This window comes from Geotrypetes seraphini, chromosome 1, assembly GCF_902459505.1.
Source record: "Geotrypetes seraphini chromosome 1, aGeoSer1.1, whole genome shotgun sequence".
Classification (NCBI taxonomy): domain Eukaryota; kingdom Metazoa; phylum Chordata; class Amphibia; order Gymnophiona; family Dermophiidae; genus Geotrypetes; species Geotrypetes seraphini.
Genome location: NC_047084.1, coordinates 282,662,589 through 282,681,564, shown reverse-complemented (window position 1 = coordinate 282,681,564; position 18,976 = coordinate 282,662,589). Strand labels below are relative to the sequence as shown.

The window sequence follows — 18,976 nt, the reverse complement described above, 5'->3', positions numbered from 1 at the left end:
TACTATGCATCCCAACTGCAGGGACTGTTTCATTGGGCATATCCCTCCCAGCGCTGGGTCTCATTAGAACAGGCCTTACAGCCTACTTACCCTTTGGCAGCAGTGCCCTGGCTGTCTTTTGATATCCTTCGGGATCTGCAGACTGAGACATCTTATGGGATGGAATGTACTTTGCATGCATGGAGCCGGGTTAGACGAGCTTGGTTCCCACGTCAGCGCTATTTTTATGCTACTCCCATTAGATTTGCCCCTGATTTTCTGCCTGCTAAAGATACTGGGATTTTTCGGCGTTGGGAAATGGAGGGTCTTAGGGTCCTAGGTCAGCTGGTAGTGGGTGGACAACTGGTACCCTTTGCTGCCTTACAATCTATATATGATCTCCCCTCGACTGATTTTTTCGCCTATGTCCAACTTCGAGATTTTATGGTGAAGAGGGTGATCCCGGAGTGGGAAGGGGCAGACTCTGCTTTCTTACAAGTTTTTAGGATGGGATCTGGGGTGGGCCTTATTTCCCGTCTCTATAGGGCTCTTTTATACACTCGACCACAGGCTCACACATATGAACATCGTTGGGAACTCTTGCTGGGGAGGGCTTTGGATTATCGACAATGGGACTGTCTTTATGGTACACTGCTGAGAGTCTCCTTGGCATCTCCCTTAGTGGAGCAGGGGTATAAGATGCTATTTCAGTGGTACCTCACGCCAGAAAAGGTGCATCGTTTCTATCACTGTGGGAACGGGCACTGTTGGCGCAATTGTGGGTGTCTGGGCTCCTTTGGGCATGTGTGGTGGGATTGTATTAAGATTGTACCTTTTTGGAAGATGGTTCAACGATTGCTGATTGATGTGTTACGCTTACCCATCCTATTGCGTATGGAAACATTTTTACTTAACTATCCTTTGGGAAGTTTGGATGTGGATCAGAATCATTTTGTGGCCCTGGTTACTACGGCAGCCAGACTTTTAGTGGCTACATATTGGAAACGGGACTCTTTGCCTTCTCGTACTGAACTGTTACATAAGGTTGACCAAATTTATTTGATGTCCAAATTGACTGCTTTAAATAATGATTCCTGTGGAACGTTTCATCGACAGTGGTCTCGTTATAGCTCCTGGCGAGGTCTACTTTGAAACTCTTCATATTTTTCTTTTGCATCTTCCTTTGTTTTAGGCTTATATTGTATCACTCGGCGGGGGGGGGTGGGGGGGGTTCTGTTGTCTCATATGGGCATTGTACTTTTGCTGTTGGCATACTGCCTGTGTACTGTTTTCATTTTGTTTAATAAAAAATTTTAAACTTCAAAAAAAAAAAAAAAAAAAAAAAAAAAAGTATTTCTAGTTTTGAGATATGGTCTGCTTTAGAATAAGGGTATATAGGACTTTTCTTGTAATCAAATTAATTTCTCTTGAACTTACTAATCTTAACTTCTTTGATCTCTTGTTTAAATTTATCTAGACGTCTATGCCAACTAAAAGAAAATCAAAATTAGAATCATTATTTTTGAGCATAGATAACTTCATATCAGCGGAAACACACAGATGATCGTTCTTTTTGTTTTGAAGTCTCTGCTAAAAGCATAATTTAAATCTAATGAACATTTATTTAAAATTCAGACCAATGGTCTAAAAACGTAGTTTGAACCTTCACAGTCTGAAGTCTCCTGGGAATTCTCCTTCCTTGACAGTAGTTCAGGAGGGTGGAAAAATGTCATTTTGTATTACAAATTGCATCTTAAGTTGTACATTATTTTTCCGTTAGACTTTCCTCATTCGGCGTGTGTTCTGATCCCTCCACGAGGGAACATCCTTTTAATAGGCATTATAGCTGTTCTATGTAGCTTAAAACATCGTCCCAAGACTAGAAGGCCATTGTTCACTTCAGATGAACAAAACATCCAAGTCCAAAGTCTAACAGGAAAAGCCCCACAAGTAAACAATCGGTGAAGAGAGTAGGGTTGAACAACAGATTGCAGTAGGAGCCAGAAGAATTGTCAGGTCATAAATTTACTGCATAAATCCACAGAAGACTTGACAAGGCACTATGTTTCGTCAAAAAAAAGTGCCTGCCTCAGGGGTCAAGACATTCTGGAAGAAAAAGGCATATAAACAAATTAAAACCTGCATATTTATGAATAAATAAAAATATATGAATGTAAAAACATAAGAATATATAAACATAATATTGTCATTATTAACAAATAAAAAATGCATAAAAACATTAAAAAAATTAAGAGAAAGTATATATTTTTTAGACTGGGTTAAATATTAAAAATTAATACTAATATTGATTCTACAACACCAAGTGTAAAACTCACTTTAGTTTCGATTGTCAACAGTAGCAAATTCCATAAATGAGACACCTGAGAAACACACAAGATTATTTGCAATTATTTATCAAGGGGGCAAGATTGAAATGAATGCATTTACAGGATTTAATGAGCATTTCAGCCAAATGTCTGAAGGCTGCAATGGAGGACTTTGGGGAACACATGCAGCCCTGGGGCCACCCGTTAGAGACAACTGGTCTATCTCTATACCTTTCTGAGTTTCTCTGCGAAATATCATAACTGTCCCATGCAACTGTAGAATTAGGCTGGATCATAAAATAAATTTCTGTTTGTTTGTTGGCCTTGTATCTTTGGAATGACGTATCCTTGGATATCAGAATCAAATCCTCTTTCAAGAAATTTAAATCTTTCTTAAGATGTTCTATTTCTTCCAATCATTCCCCCAGGATCATTGAGTTAATCCCCCTCTATATTATGTTTTGGTATTATACATTCTCCCCTTTGACCACATTCATTGCTGACGTGGCATTGCCTTGCCCTCGCATACTTAAGTCAAATTGTTTATCTCAAACTTGTGAATATATATGCTTTAGAACCTTTTGTTATGACTGTCTGCCTTTTCTCTCCTTCTCCCTTCTTTCCTTCTCTCCTTCTCCTTTCTCCCCTATCTGCTCCCCATATTTTGTCTATTTTAAAACACTTAGATATGTTATAATTTGTAGTATATCAAACTAAAATGAACCATAAAGTTTTATTAATGTGCAATGGACAAACAGCCACACTGCAGTTAATGTTTGCCAGCATTGAGAAATGTGCTGAACTCCAAAATTAAGGATGCAGTTTATGTCCGGGAACCTAGACAAGCCTATGTATTTGTTAAAAGTGCTATCAACTAAAATTGCTACCCCTGGATTCTTTATAGGTTGCCTAAATATGGATATGGATCTCAGGTCCTATGTAAATTAATTACCAATTAGAGAAAGGGGGGGGGGAATGGGGACTAGTATACAGCCTTTTTGTCGCTTTGGCATATCAAAGCTGACATCAAAGCAGTGGGAACTGGAGGATTAAGTGACTTGTCCTGGGTCACAAGGAGCAGAACCAGAATTTGATCTCATAACCTGTGGGTGCAGAGGCAGCAGCTCAACCTTCCAACCATAATTTGATTGATAAATGCTTAGTTGACTCTTAACAAGCACTTGATAGCAATTAGGACATTCGATTGGATCTGCCCTATACCCTATTCTATAATGTATGCCTAAATTTCATAGCACATAACTGTAAAAAGGGTGTGACTATGGGAAGGGGCATAGGAGAGTCAAGGGCATTCCCAGAAAGGTTATAGAATACCTGCATTTTCGTACCTAACTGGATGTGAAAATTTACATTAACTTTTAGCAAGCATAATTGCTCACCCCTAAAGTTAGGCATGACATGTACACTAAGCTAGTAAAGGTTTCTTTGCACAGTGTGTCCTTTACAAAATACTGTACTATCTTAGTGCGGATTGTACACTAAGCTAGTACTGTACTATCCTAATAGAGAATGACATGGGGACAAATTTTTCCCCGTCCCTGCAGGAACTCAATTACCCCGTCATGTCTCCACGAGTTTTGTCACTGTCCCTACCCCATTCCTGTAAACTCTGCATTAACCGCATAAGCCGCAAACATTTATGATTTTAAAGTGTTTGAGGCTTGTGCAGTTGAGAACAGAGCTTAGGCATTGGTGGAATGAGACATTATGACATCACAATCTGAGCTCTAGAATGTTGCTACTTATGATTTTAAAGTGTTCGAAGCTTGTGCATATGAGGGCGGAGCTTAGGCATTGGTGGAATGAGGCATTATGACATCACAATCTGAGCTCTACAATGTTGCTACTTATGATTTTAAAGTGTTCGAGGCTTGTGCAGATGAGGACAGAGCTTGCAGGAATGGGGCAGGGACAGGAAAAGAACTTGCTTGGATGGGAAAATTGAGTTCCCACTGGGACGGGGAAAAAACTGTCCCTGTGTCATTCTCTAATGCCTAACTTTGACCTCTATTGAATGAATCTGGCCCTTTACTTGTCACTACCTTGTATCCATAGGCTCTCTCATTTTTTTATTAGGTATAAGTGTTCATTTCTATTTTCTGAGCTACTGTGTAGATTCTGTATGTGTATCATAATAAGCTTGTTTTAACAAAATTGGTATAATCTTTGCTAGGTCGAGAGCTGTGAGAGCAGCTCTCACAGTATGGACGAGGTGTCTCTCAGTGAATTTGGAGAATGGACTGAAATTCCTGGTGCCCATCATGTCATTCCTTGTGGCTTTATCAAGATTGTGGAGATCTTGGCCCATTCCATCCCAGAATCTGTGGTTCAGTTCCGCAAACCTGTCAAGTGCATCCACTGGAACCAGTCCATCAGTAAGGAGATTGAGCAGGTGGCCAACCATAACAGTGACCACATTGAGGAAAAGGCCTATCCTGTTGTTGTGGAGTGTGAGGACTTTGAGTTCATCCCTGCCGATCATGTCATTGTGACCATTTCACTTGGTGTTCTGAAGAAATACCATGAGACCATGTTTCATCCTAGTCTCCCTGCAGAAAAAGTCACAGCCATACAGAAACTTGGGATCAGTACCACTGACAAGATATTCTTGGAATTTGAGGAGCCCTTCTGGAGCCCAGAGTGCAACAGTATTCAATTTGTCTGGGAGGATGAGGCGGAGAGTGAGAGTCTGACCTACCCCGAGGAGCTGTGGTATAAGAAGATATGTAGCTTTGATGTCCTTTATCCTTCTGAGCGTTATGGCTATGTGCTGAGTGGCTGGATCTGTGGAGATGAGGCTCTGATCATGGAGAAGTATGACGATGAAACTGTAGCAGAAACCTGCACTGAGCTGCTGCGTAAGTTTACAGGTTAGTATTTCCTGTCCCTTCTTCTTTTTTTTGTGTTCCTTAACAGTATAAGTGGAGTAAGCTAATTTATACAAAAACCAATCACTATATTCTTTATAGGGTGAATGTGATTTAAATCAAATCGATTTTAAATCAGTAGTCAGAAAGACAATATAAATCATGGCTTTCTACAGAGAGACTAATTCTTGTCGATATAATGTTGATACAATCAGATGAAAGCCCTCAGACTGATCTACTCACTGAATAAATTCGACCACATCACCACCGCATACTAAGACACACACTGGCTACTTGTACAAGCAAGAATACTTTTTAAAATTCTACTACATGCTCTTCAAAACCCTGCAATGCAATGGACCGTCCTATCTGAACACTTGCCTAACTTGGAACACTTCTTCCAGACCAAGGAGAGCTCAGACACCCTTCACCCACCCCCCCTAATCAAAGACATCCAGCGTAAAAAAAAATACATGATGGACTACTCGCCATGCAAGCAGCGAAACTAGACAGTCACATCTCCAATTTACTGATTTCAGCACCAAACTACAAAACCTTCAGGAGGGAAATAAAAACCAGGTTGTTCAAGAAATGTCGAGTTGGGTTTCTGCTTTCCTCATCTTCTTGTCATTCTCTTCCTTTCATCTACTGCCTGCCCCTTCTATATGGCATCTTCTCTCCTTCTATGCCACTTCCAGATACTGTATGTCTCCCCTTTCCATCTCTTCCTTCACCCCTATTTGTCTGGCATCCATCTTCTTCCTTTGTGAAAGGAAGTCTGAAGGTAGCATTGGAGGTAGAATCTACTGCCCATTGCCTGGTCCAGAGCATTTTGTGGGCTGAGATCAAATAAGCTGAAACTTTGCTAATGACTCCGATGATGTCATGGAGAGCATTGGCTACATAATACACTCCAGCCCCCTTAACCTGGCATGACAGACACGTGTTACAAAATAAGCTCTTCCAGCTGCTTCGATTCCCAAGGCCAGTACTTCAAATTGTCTTAAGAATCTGCGATCCTGCATACCCTTTAATACCACCACCCCCCCTCCCTGCCGACATTACTTACTTCTTTCGAGCAGTGCCGGCAGACGTAGTCATCACAGGACCTTCCTGCACCTCAGCACAGCTGCTGGTCCACCTTCCTCTGATGTCACTTGTTCTGGAGCAGAGCTGGCAGACGCAGTCATCGCGGGACCTTGCTGCACCTCTCCACAGCTGCTCACTCTGTTCTGGAACAAGTACATCAGAGGGGGTGGACCGGTAGCTGCACTGAGGTGCAGGTCCCGTTGCAGAGTAGGGTGGAAGGTTCTGGACCTGGCCGGCTGTGTACCCCCCTAAGACGTGCACCCGGGGTGGTCCGCTCCCCTCCCCCAAGCCCCGCCCTTGGTACGCCACTGGCCAGGAATAAAATGCTCACAATCGTGCTTCTTTATGAATATATATATGATTCCATGTAAAATATGTGAAGAGCAAAGCTACATCAAAAGAAACAAGCCAAGAATTGAAGGCACATATCATTCTTCACAGGCAATGCATAAACTATACTAGAAAAAAGAAAGCTCATATAGGTAAAGGATTTTTTAATGGAAGACCACTCCCTTAGTGACCTTACAACTATAATTCTTGAATTATTTTGTCCTGTATAATAAATAGTAACCTTGCATTAGAGGCATTTGATTAAGTCTATAGGGCACATGAGGCCATGGGAAATGTATCTCTATGATGTAATAGACATTAAAAGGAGAGTGCAGGTGGGTAGAGGGAAGTGGAAGCATAGAGGAGGATAGGTCTGAAAATGTCTCAGTTTTGAAAATTATAGTTGTAATACCTAGGTTTAGATAAAGTATGTAGCCCCCATTCTCTGTAATGAGGTGTGTTATATTGCAGAGGTGATTGCATTTTGAAAAGATTCTCTTTTTAGAACTTAACTTTGAAATTGCATTTGGGATAAAGCGTTATGATCAGAATGCAGATTGATTATTAATATTTGCCCATCTTGTGACTTTCTTTATATGATTAACCTAGGAAATCCAAACATTCCAAAACCTCGACGGATCCTGCGGTCATCATGGGGCAGTAATCCCTACTTCCGTGGATCGTATTCTTACACTCAAGTTGGATCTAGTGGAGCAGACGTGGAGAAACTTGTGAAACCACTGCCTTACACCGAAAGCTCCAAAACAAATGTAAGTACTACCCACAATGACAAACTAAGTATCAGAAGCTACGGGAGTAGTCAAGATTGGCCAGTGAGTAAAGAGAACCCCACAAATATGAGATCCTGTTTGAGAGAGAATCATTTTTATTATTAATGAATTCCTCCTTGTGGGCATTACTAAGGCAGTAAAGGAAACACTTGTGCCCAAGTATGCCTCAGCTGGAATTGAGGATTAAGGTGAACAGATTTAGTAAAAGCATAGAAATGAAGGTTGTAGTTGCTCTCCACCTCTCAGCTTGTGTAGAACCTGATCATTTCGTTCCTGGTGCTATTGCCAAAACCTGGATTTGATTTGATTGATTTATACCACTTAACACAATTTTAGTTCTAAAGCAGTTTATGATATCAAAAGTACAATAGGTAAGAGTATAATACAAAATTTAAAAAACAACTCAAAGAACCAACGTAGATGAATCAAAGCTTACTAAACAGCATAAAAAGAGAAAGGGAAAACATTCATTGTAGGTTCAATCTGTAACTCTTCTCAAATAACCAAGTCTTTAAAGCTTTCTGAAATGACAATTAGAAATGATGCTCCAACTAGTAAAAGCACAAACGATTTTTGGTTAGGACTGCTGGGACATATCCCTCCAGAATGTTCCAGCACTGTGGGTCCATTTTCATTCTGTCATACCTAGGCTGAACTGGACCAGGAGTTGGATATCTAGAAACAAGGCGATTTCATCTCCAGGTGTCCAGGCTGGTTGAAATAGAGCCTAAGTTAATTAACTGCTATTCCACATTCCCGTTTAAAGATGTGAGCATAGTGAATTTCAAAAAACATAAGTGGTCTCTTCTGATAATTTAATACTGTTATTGGCAGCAAACAAAGGGAGTTAGCTTGAGGGATAATGGCCTAGATGCACAACATGCTCCAATCGTGTACTGATGGTCGCTAAACCAGTTTGACTGGCTTAGCGACCGACAGAATTTGCCACCCCGATGTTCAGAACGGCTCACCATATGGTTTTCTTTGCATGTGTACATTCTCTAACTCTGGTATGCAAACGAGCTCATTACTATTAAAATAAGGTCATTAATATTCAAACCAGCTATACTAGTACTATTTATCATTTACATAGTGCTGAAAGGCATACGCAGCGTTGTACATATTGACATTTAATAGACAGTCCCTGCTCAGAAGATCGATGGCCTAACATTGCAAAGAAATGCATGACACCTATGGGTGGCCGTGTTATGGACAGGTCTGCCACGTTTTTTTCTTCTTTTTTCTATGGACACAGATGGTGTGTATGTGCATAACACACACAATATTTGCCCATTCCTTCCTGCTGCTGGAAACAACTGACCCCCTTTCCCCCTGCCAGGATCCCCCTCCCCTTCCCCACCATCCTTAGAAAAAAATCGTCAGGAGGGAAGCCCACTCTCTCCTTCCTCAGCCCCCCGGATCCCCCCCCCCAAAACACCACTGTATCTCTGAATGAAGATGACAGCAGGAGGGATGCCCAGTCCCTTCTGCCCACAGGCCGCCACTCCAGTGTATCCTGGGATGCACGGAGAGGAACCTAAGGCTCTGATTGACTCAGACGCCTAAGGCTTTTCCCAGGGAAGGACCCGATGAAGATTTGACACGTAAAGCTTTGGGCAATGAGAGTGAATCGAGCCCTAAGTGGTGCCGCTGAGGATCCTTTAGAACGGTATAATACTATATATGCATGAGGGTATACCAAGATAGCTGAAGGTATTGCTATCTTTGGAGGAATAAGTCATTGATTTGAATCCCTTGTGAAAAGTTACTGTTGTGCTATTGTGAAAATTCACTTAACTGAATGACACAATACTGGGGACAATACTAACAGCTAGCATAGAAAATTTCCAGATATCTCCTGTTGGAGTTGGCTATTAACCTGTACTAACTGCAAAGCTCTTCATACTTCAGTAAATAGTAAATTATGCAAACTCTTGCATCTTCAAATGTTGCCATGAAACATTCTTAAATAGCTAGTAGGATGCAATTTTTTTTTAGTCTGTAAAAGTGATTTTTGTTAACACATTTCAGAGAGTTATGATGATAATTCAACAGGATCGCTATGTTATCTTTCACTGATAAGGTGCTCTGATCTCCTCCCATGTTTTTCAATATCGCCTCTATGCTGACTCCCCCCAGATATACTTCTCTACACCAGTAATCCAGGCCCGAGTCTCAGCCAGCCTGTCCAACATTGCTGCCTCACCGCCCACTTAAAACTAAACATGACTAAGTCTGAGCTACTTATCCTTCCACCTAAACATACATCTCCTTTCTCTCCACCCTCTATCTCAGTGGATAACACCTTCATCTTCCCTGTTTCGTCAGCTCGCATCCTCGGGGTCATCTTTCAAAGTTTATTCAATACTTGATATCCCACCTATCATAATAAATGTCTAAGTGGTTCGCAATTCAAAAAAAGAGAGATTAGAAAAGTAGTAAAATAAATAAATAAATAAATAAATAAGAAGGGGTAGGCATAAAGAGATGGTGGGGAGAAAATGATATCTCTGACTTCTCTTTCTGTGCATTAATCAGACTGCCAAAACCTGTAATTTTTTTTCTCTATAATATCTCCAAAATCTGACTCTTCCTATCTGAGTACACTACCAAAACCCTTATGCACCTTCTTATGCATCCCCTTATCACCTCGACTACTGCAGCTTGCTTTAAGCAGGTCTTCCACGTAACCATCTCTCTCTCCTTCCATCCATTCAAAATTCTGCCAAATGACTTAAATTCCACCAGAGTTGCTATGCTCGCATCACCCCTCTCCTCAAGTCACTTCATTGGCTCCCTATCCATTTCCACATACAGTTCAAACTCTTCTTATTGACCTACAAGTGTATTCACTCTGCAGCTCCTTAATATCTCTCCACTTATCTCTCCCTATACTCCTTCCTGGGAAGTCAGAGTCCTATAACATTTGTTGATTTCCTCATATCAGGCCTTGACAGATTTCCTTTGGATTTAGGAGACAGTAGCTGAGACCTTCCCCTAACCATTCCTTGTTATGACCATGGAATTAAGGAGTGGGGAGATGAAGGGGGGGGTCTCTTCTGAGATCTTTTGTAACTCCTTTACAGACTAATTTACTAAGGCTATTTTGTCTATTCCATGTCCAAGAGAAAAGGAAGATTAGTAAATCGGGTTCTTAATGCACACTTGCAGAAATACATAGCCAGCAATTCCCATTCCCAGGGGAAGATTCTCAAAACTTTAACGTGGTCACTAAACCGGTTCTAGCCGGTTTAGCGTTCATGTATTTTAATGGCGGATTATCAAAATGGCTTACCATGGTCTTTTCCGAGCTTCCTAGCAGTCTCCAACACTGCCATGCAAATGTAATAACAACGAGGTCATTAATCTTTAAATGAGCACTCCGGGCGATTCTCTATTATCACCGAGTGATTCCCTAACCTTGCTGTCCTACATTTGCGAGCAAAATTTTCCAGCAGGTCTGAGCTGTCCTAGCCTTACTTTTTCGTCAGTGCCTGAGCGCTGATTGGCTCAGGCATTTAGAGGAAAGTAAGGTTGACAACTCAGGCCTGCCAGAAAATTTTGCTGCCATCAAGGAACCCCCCTCCCCTCACCTCAGCAGCGTGAGGGATGCCCACTCTCTCCTGCCGCTGCCGTTAAGCAACCTCCCCCAATATACCCCTGGCAGTAAGAGGGATGCTCACAATGTTAATGAGCGCGGAAGGTAGTGTGTGCTTGTAAGTGGCGCACGCATTGTTGGTGGCGTTGTTGTCTAAATGTTTTGAAAATGAGCCCCTTAATCTTCTACCTTGTTCAATTTAAATGTCAGCCATATTCTTTTATACTAGTGCATCTGTTGTAAAAATGATCACATGACTGTTATAAAAATGATCAATTACTGTATTTAGTTTTCTAGTGATTTTTTTTAATTCTTTTCCTCTTACTTTATGTAGTCTATGCAGGTGATGTTTTCTGGTGAAGCTACTCACAGGAAGTATTATTCCACTACCCATGGTGCTCTGCTTTCTGGCCAGAGAGAGGCTGCTCACCTCATTGAAATGTATCAAGATCTTTTGCAGTGCAGGAACTGTAAAGACTAAGGATTTAGAAGAGCACTAACTCGTGATTCCTTTTACGGTTGTGTGTTGGTTTTTTGGTTTTTTTTTTTTACTTTTTAATTTAAAGTAGAACAATTTTATCTTTTTATGAAACTGTCTCAAGCATTTTCAGATATAGGCATCTGTAGCGTATTTCATGTACTGTATTGTTAACAGAAAAGGGTGCTCCTCCTATTGCATAACTGTTTTGTGTCATCTTTAATTATGATCACACTCTTTGATGCCTCTTTGATTTCCTGTATTGTAAGTGCCTTCTCTACTAAATACTTAAAGAACACCAACAACGAAAAAAAAGTTGTAATAATAAAACTATTTCAAGATGTAATTGTGGTTTGCCTATGTGACTCTTCAATGCCTTACCTTCCTTGCCAAAAACAGTGATGAGCACAAAAATGTTTATCCTCCATTCTTCATTAGCTGTGGCTTCCATAAAAATCATTTTTAAATGTAGTAGATATTTTTAAACTATTCTTTATCATCATCTCACATTTTACAATGTAAACATTATGGACCTGATTCTCTTTAGGATGCCGATCGCTTGTCAAGCACGCATTGGTGTCCTAAAGAGAATCATGTCAATATCACTGAACAGATGCCTTAAATGTAAGCCAGCATTTTGCAGGCCTGCATTTAAGGCATCTGTCTCACGCCTACGGAGGCACATAGGGACGCTTAAGCCTGCCCAAGGCCACTTCTGGGCGAAGCCAAGCCCTGCCTTGCTCAGGACACACATTTCGAAAATCAGGCCCTATCTGAGTCTCATGTTGATTTTTACATCTTTAAGACAATTGTCACAAACAGTGTAATCCATTAGTTCAGTTTTTAAACAAATACTGGTTAGAATAAACTTGCGCCCCTTTTCCATTGGAAAAATAAATTTAAATTTTATTGTAAAATATATTTTCATTTTTCTTGTCCCACTGCTTATTTGTTATATAGAGGGAAGGGAACATGTTGACTATCATAGTACATTGCTTATTATTCAAAGAAGAGGATCAAATATTTAAGGCAACAGTATATAGAGAATCGGTATTGGATGAGTATCTTTTGTCTTTATAGGAATTTGTGTATTGGGGCTATTAAGATAGACATGGGGGAAGCCAAAGCTTGACCTGGATTGGCAGCATGTTTTTTGCCAGGGTACTTATGACCTGGATTGGCCATTGTGAAGACAGGATACTGGGCTAGATGGACCATTGGTCTGATCCAGTAAGGCTATTCTTCGGGTTTCAGACTAAACTGCAAACCGCACTTGCAGGCACCAGCCTTCCTTTTTCTTTGGGCCTTTTTAACAGGCTGCCGAGCAGGTGGGCCTCTCCCGCCAAAGGGTCATTTGAGCAGACCTTTAAGCGGACCAAACAGGGCCATCAGGACCAGAAAGACCAAACAGACGGACCAGCAGATTCCAGACCAGCTTCTCACTCAACTGGAGCCCTAGTCCTCCCCTAATACCTCTGAAGAGCTGTCCCCTCAAGGCCATTGCGGTGGCTGACCTTCCTCCTGCTTCACCTCACATGGTGTGGAGGAATGGGATGGGTTACAGAGAGCCTAAAAAGAATCTCAATCTATTACACTCTCAACAGACTTAATATTTTTACTTCCACCAACACTCAGATCCCTAACACTCTGTCCAGACCACAGCACAAACCCAATTCAGATCACAAACAACCATCGAAGCAGAGCCTCCCAAACCAAGGAAAGGCAGAACATTATCCACTCTACCATGCACACCAGACTACCAGGCTGCCAACTGTCTACCCATATCATGCGCATACATCAATATAAGATCTATTAGGAACAAAGCCAACTTCATCAGGGACTGGATCTTGGAGGAAAACCTAGGTTGTATATTCCTAACAGAAACATGGTTACCATTATCAGAGGACCCACTCATTAAAGACCAGGCTATAAAATGCTGCCACTATGTAGAAAGAACAAACAATGTGGTGGCCTTACTCTCATAGTGAAAGACTTCCTCCAGATTAACCTATTAGAGTTCGAACAACACAAAAACATTAAAATTCTAGCATGTCAGCTATCCAGTCCAAACCTAAAAACCCCTCTCATTTGCGTCCTCTTCTATGTCTCCCCAAAACTGGCACCCAGTAAAGGACTTTCTACAACTTTGTGTTCAAAAACTCTCTCACCTCGTACTACTAGGGAGTATGTGGTGCAGTGGTTGAAGCTACAGCCTCAGCACCCTGGGGTTGTGGGTTCAAACCCCGCACTGCTCCTTGTGACCCTAGTCAAGTCACTTAATCCTCCATAGCACCAGGTACGTTAGATAGATTATGAGCCCACTGGGACAGATAGGGAAAATGCTTGAGTACCTGATTGTAAACCGCTTAGATAACCTTGATAGGCGGTATATAAAATCCTAATAAACTTGAAACTTGATTTAAACCTCCACTTGAATAAAAAAGTGACAACACGGTCACAGATCTACTCACCTTTCTACAGTACCTGGACTACTCCTGGCTCCCCTTCTGCTCCACAGACATAAGACTACCACCTAGACCTCGTTGCCTCTGCAACCAAGGACCATCTACAACTCTCTATATCAGTCTCGGATGACAATTGGCAATAATCACTTTGGTCTGACCACTAAATATTCAAGCTAAACTGGATACAATCCAAAACTAACAAGATTACACCTTCAACTGCAATCTTAACCTATAACACCAAATTTGCTGACTACCCATTGAAAGACTTCTACACCGCCTGGGAGTCTTTCAGTGCTAACACTTTAAATCGCATTGCTCCCAAATGGCTCAAACTCAAATGCCCGAGGAAATAAGACAAATGGTTTGACAAAGATTTTCAAATCATGATGTGACAAGTTAAGACGCCTGGAACGGGCTTGGATCAAGACTAGAGGAGAAGACACCAAACTGAAATAGCAAGAGAAATCACGAGAATACAAATCCCAACTGAAAGAGAAACGCGAAATATAGTACTCTCAAATAAACCAGCATAGTCTCGACTCGAAAGAAGCTACTCAGACTAGTCAACAACCTGGCTGACGTCACACCTCTTAACAAGCCCCACCCAAGACTCCTCTCCCTCCATTCTACTGCTGCACAGCACTAGAGCACTTTATCTCACCCTCCACCTCTGCGATACCAGATTGCGTTTTTACATTTGTTTTTATTGCTGATGTATTGTTTTGTGCCTCTTTTTAACTCCCTTTCTTTCAGATATTCTGAAGCCTCCCTTTGAGCTGCCGCTGCAAAGCAGCAGCACGCTGACACAGCTAGCAGCTGACTTCCGGTACATTCCATTTAAATTATCCTCCTTTGCGGCACATGCCGCAAAGGCACACGCCTTCAGCGCGTGCCAAAGGAGCACGCTTAAGGAGCAAGTAACGCTCCTTAATGCATTCCTTTGTGCGCATCCTAAGTGCATGTCCCTTTATAAGGGATCAGCTCTAAGGACAAACTTTCCATTATTCACTTTGACTTTTTTCCTTCTGTCTTTGATACAAACTTACATGGATTGTTCAACTCTTCAGATCCCAGTAATCTGGAGTAACAGACCATCGATAGAGGGTAAGTTAACATCTAGATCTCCTATTTATATGGATATTCCCATTACCATATCAAACTCAACCCAGGCAAGAAATATAAATTTAGTTTTAATTAATGCAAGATCCATTAAAAGTAAATTTCATGTAATATAAGACACAATAAACCAATTCAATTTAGACATCCTTTAGTCGAAAAAACATAACTGACTTTGTTGACAAAGCACATCCTACATCCCAATCAGACAGGCGTTAGGACTAACCATTTGACAGAACACTCCATGATTGGCCTTACAACTAACATTCAGTACTATTTGGATCATCACAAATATGTTCTAGTATCACTTGATCTATCCTCAGCCTTTGACACTGTTGACCATTATTTACTTATCAATAGATTATCCTCCATTGGCATTTCAGGCCATCTATTGAATTGATTCAAATCACATTTTCAAGATCGCTTCTCAACGGTTGTTTTCAACAATTCTACATCAAATAATTACTCTAATTCCTTTGGTATACCTCAAGGTTCAATTCTCTCACCGCTACTATTTAACATTTTTCTGTTACTTTTACTTACCCTTAATCAATTGAATTGTCTTCCTATGCCTATGCCGATGATATTCAACTCTTATACCCATTGAATATGGAAGACCCCAATGACATAAATAATATAAACACCAAGTTGAAGCAAATCAGTCAATGGCTTAAAGACAACATGTTAGCATTAAACGTATCAAAATCTTCAGCAATGTTTTTTCCATGGAAAGATAATCTAACATTTTCATCTCAAATACTCTTAGATAAAACTCCACTACAAATAGTAACAACTACAAAAATACTGGGAGTAATCCTAGATCAGAAACATTCATATCGCGACCAGATCATCTCAATGGTAAAGAACTGCTTCTATAAGTTACAGCTAATCAAATCCTTAGCTAAAGTGTTAAAACCAGAAGCCATTAACATCTTAATTCACTCTTTAATTATCTCTAGGCTAGATTACTGTAACATGTTGTATCAGGGCATAACACAGAAAGAATTGAGAAGATTGCAAATTATACAAAATACAGCAATAAAAATTATCACCAATTAAAAAAAATATGATCATGTGACACCACTTCTGAAAAAAGCACATTGGCTACCAATCTCTTATAGAATCACTTACAAAACTGTATTATTAACCTTTAAAATCTGGCTATCAAATGCACCATTATTTCTTGACCGTCGTCTTATACCGTATACTCCATTTAGGACACTCAGATCCGGCGTCGGCACACCTGATGGAGGCACATGGTGGCGAGCTGCAGGTGGTCTCCCCGGGACTTGAGATCTCCCTTAGCCCCGACTCTAGAGCACCTCCCCCTCTATCTCGGACTGCCAGCTCCCCACGGGAGGAGGAGCTATCGGAAGGTGGTGAGCTCCCCTCCTGTGAGGCTTTGGATATCAGAGAGGGGAGCTTGGAGTTGGAGCAGGACTCCCGTTTGGAGAACCCTAAGGTGCCTGAGGTTGTTACCAACAAGAGGGATTACAGCATGCAAGAGGGACACCTACAAGAGGAGAGGTCAATTGAATTGAGTAAAATTGTGTCTGGAAAATATACCACTATAGATAAGCCCCAAGAAATAACCCTAGAAGCAATTTGGGATCTAGTGGGAGATCTGGCAAAATCTATTAAGCCTCAATTGTGCCAAGTCGAACAAAAATTAAATACCCATGAAGTACACATTACAAGCTCACAGACTGATATGCAAGAACTAAAAAACTCAAATACAGTCACCAAACAGCTTACATAAACATTGATGAAAGACAATATAAATTTGAGAAGGAAATTGGAAGCATTGGATAATATTTCTCGCAATAATAATCTCAGACTAATCAATTTTCCCAGAGTGGCTACAATATCTCCGCGATATATGTTGAAACGATATATGGTAGAAATATTGGGAATTTCAGAGGAACTGCTGCCGCCGTTTACCCAGGTCTACTATTTGCCTATACGAAGGGAAGAAGGACAACATTCAAAATCACAGGAATTACCAAAGGACCAAAAGTCATTAGACATTTCGACAATTTTGGATCAGTCAGACAGGGAAATGGCGACACCAGCAACTTTACTCCTTATAGTTGCCCTGGCACCAGATAAACAATGATTATTAAGACTCTACTTTAAAAATAAATTAAAAGAATTCTTGGGACACAAAATACAAATGTTTTCTGACCTAGCCCGAGATACCCAAAAGCGACGTTGTGAATTTTTGATTTTAAAGCCGGGTGTTATTGTTCTTGGAGCTTCTTTCTTCTTACGACACCCATGCAAATGTGTGATACTATATCAAAAGCAAAAATAGGTTTTCTTTGACCCTACTCAACTGACGACCTTTTTGTCGGCTGCTCACCTGAATGCAGGGACATCATGAGTGCTCATTTATTTAAGTTGGATACTTTTCAGCTGATTGTATTTCCTGTTTTCCTTTCTTTCTATTCTAATGATTCACGTTTAGTGCTCGCTGTTTTTACTTCTTGGATCTATGATTTGTGGACTTGAGCTGAAGTTAAGTTACATTTCTTTTTGATTGTGGTTAAACTAAACAAAATTTTGTGTTTTGTTTGTGTTCTTTAGATAACTCCATCTTTCTGTACAAGTGGATACTTGGTATGTTTATGGAAAATATGATAAATAAATTTTAAAAAAAGGACACTCAGATCTACAGAACAGCATCTTTTGACTATCCCCTCCCTAAAAGTCATAGGCACTAGGAGATCTACTATTTTTTTCAGTTATAGCTCCTCAGCTCTAGAATAACTTACCAAATTATCTGCGTGGGGAAACCTCATTAGAAAAATTCAAAGGCTTTTAAAAAAGTTTTCTGTATAAGGATGCATTTGAAGCATAGACAAGATAACCAGTCTACGTTTAAAACCTTAACATCCAATTTTAATCAGTCCTCATTTATAGGACTTAATTTTCTTTTCTTTCTCTCCTTTTTTATTTTATCTTTCACTTTTTGCTCCCCCCCCCCCCCGTTGTTACCCATAAATGTTCTGTTTCTGCTTTAACAATTGTAGTTCATCCTCCTTTCCTTTTGTATCTGTACTGAATTTTGTATGTATGTATTTATATTAAATTGCCATATGGTTTTTCCCCTATTTTAAATTTGTAATTCGCTTTGAAATATTTGACATTGCATGCACATCAAATTTTAATAAAACTTGAAACTTTCTCACTATTTTTGTTCTAAAATACAAGCTGCAAGAGTCTCCTCAGTACAAACTACTCCACCAACCTCGCAAACACTCTGAACCCAAGAAGTCACGTACTCTGAGCTGACATGAGCTGAAGCTCCTTCACTAATCCAACTTTGTCTCAATTCCATTTCCTATTTAAGAAATTCACTCAAATGTTCTCCCCTCAACTCCTGCCCACCCGCTCTGATGTCTAAAGTCTCAGATAAGTTCCTGACAGATCTTTACTCTTGGCTAACAGACACACTAAACAGAGGAAACTTCCTAGCTGAAAGAGGACACATCATTATCGGACCCATCATAAAAGACGAGAATAATACCACTTCCCAGCCTCACAGCTACAGGTCCATCGCACTAACCCTATTCTTCATAAAACTGATGGAGGGTATAGTACAAAGTCAACTGATGAATCACCTGAAACACTTTCTATTACTCCATGACTCCAATCAGGCTTCTGCCAGGCATTCAGCACCGAGACAGTAATTGCATCACTCATCGCTGGTCTATGCAATCTACTAAGCAAGGGTCTAAACGCGCTCATACTTCAACTGGACCTTAGTAGCGCTTTCGACCTTGTGGATCATGACCTGTTACTATCCTGCCAAGCAGGAAGTGTACTAGCCATGAAAAAGAAAAAAAGAAGAAACAACAGGTACCTTGAGAGCAACAAGATGGAAGAAAAGGAAGAACCCCCTGCCCAAGAACTGTT

At 40.6% G+C, this 18,976-nt stretch overlaps 1 protein-coding gene across 5 annotated transcripts in view; it reads left to right on the top strand.

The window, feature by feature from the left end:
- Window positions 1-11,815, top strand: part of SMOX (spermine oxidase) — a 131,021-nt gene extending 119,206 nt beyond the window's left edge. For 3 of the 5 annotated variants that reach the window (XM_033952784.1, XM_033952775.1, XM_033952796.1), the window contains 3 exons: window positions 4,498-5,194; window positions 7,220-7,380; window positions 11,334-11,815. In XM_033952784.1, the coding sequence (XP_033808675.1) occupies window positions 4,498-5,194; window positions 7,220-7,380; window positions 11,334-11,480 (1,005 nt within the window). In that variant the 3' untranslated portion in view covers window positions 11,481-11,815. The remainder of the gene's footprint in view (window positions 1-4,497; window positions 5,195-7,219; window positions 7,381-11,333) is intronic. The other 2 variants (XM_033952790.1, XM_033952767.1) reach the window with 1 other exon arrangement.
- The last annotated feature ends 7,161 nt before the right edge of the window (window positions 11,816-18,976 follow it).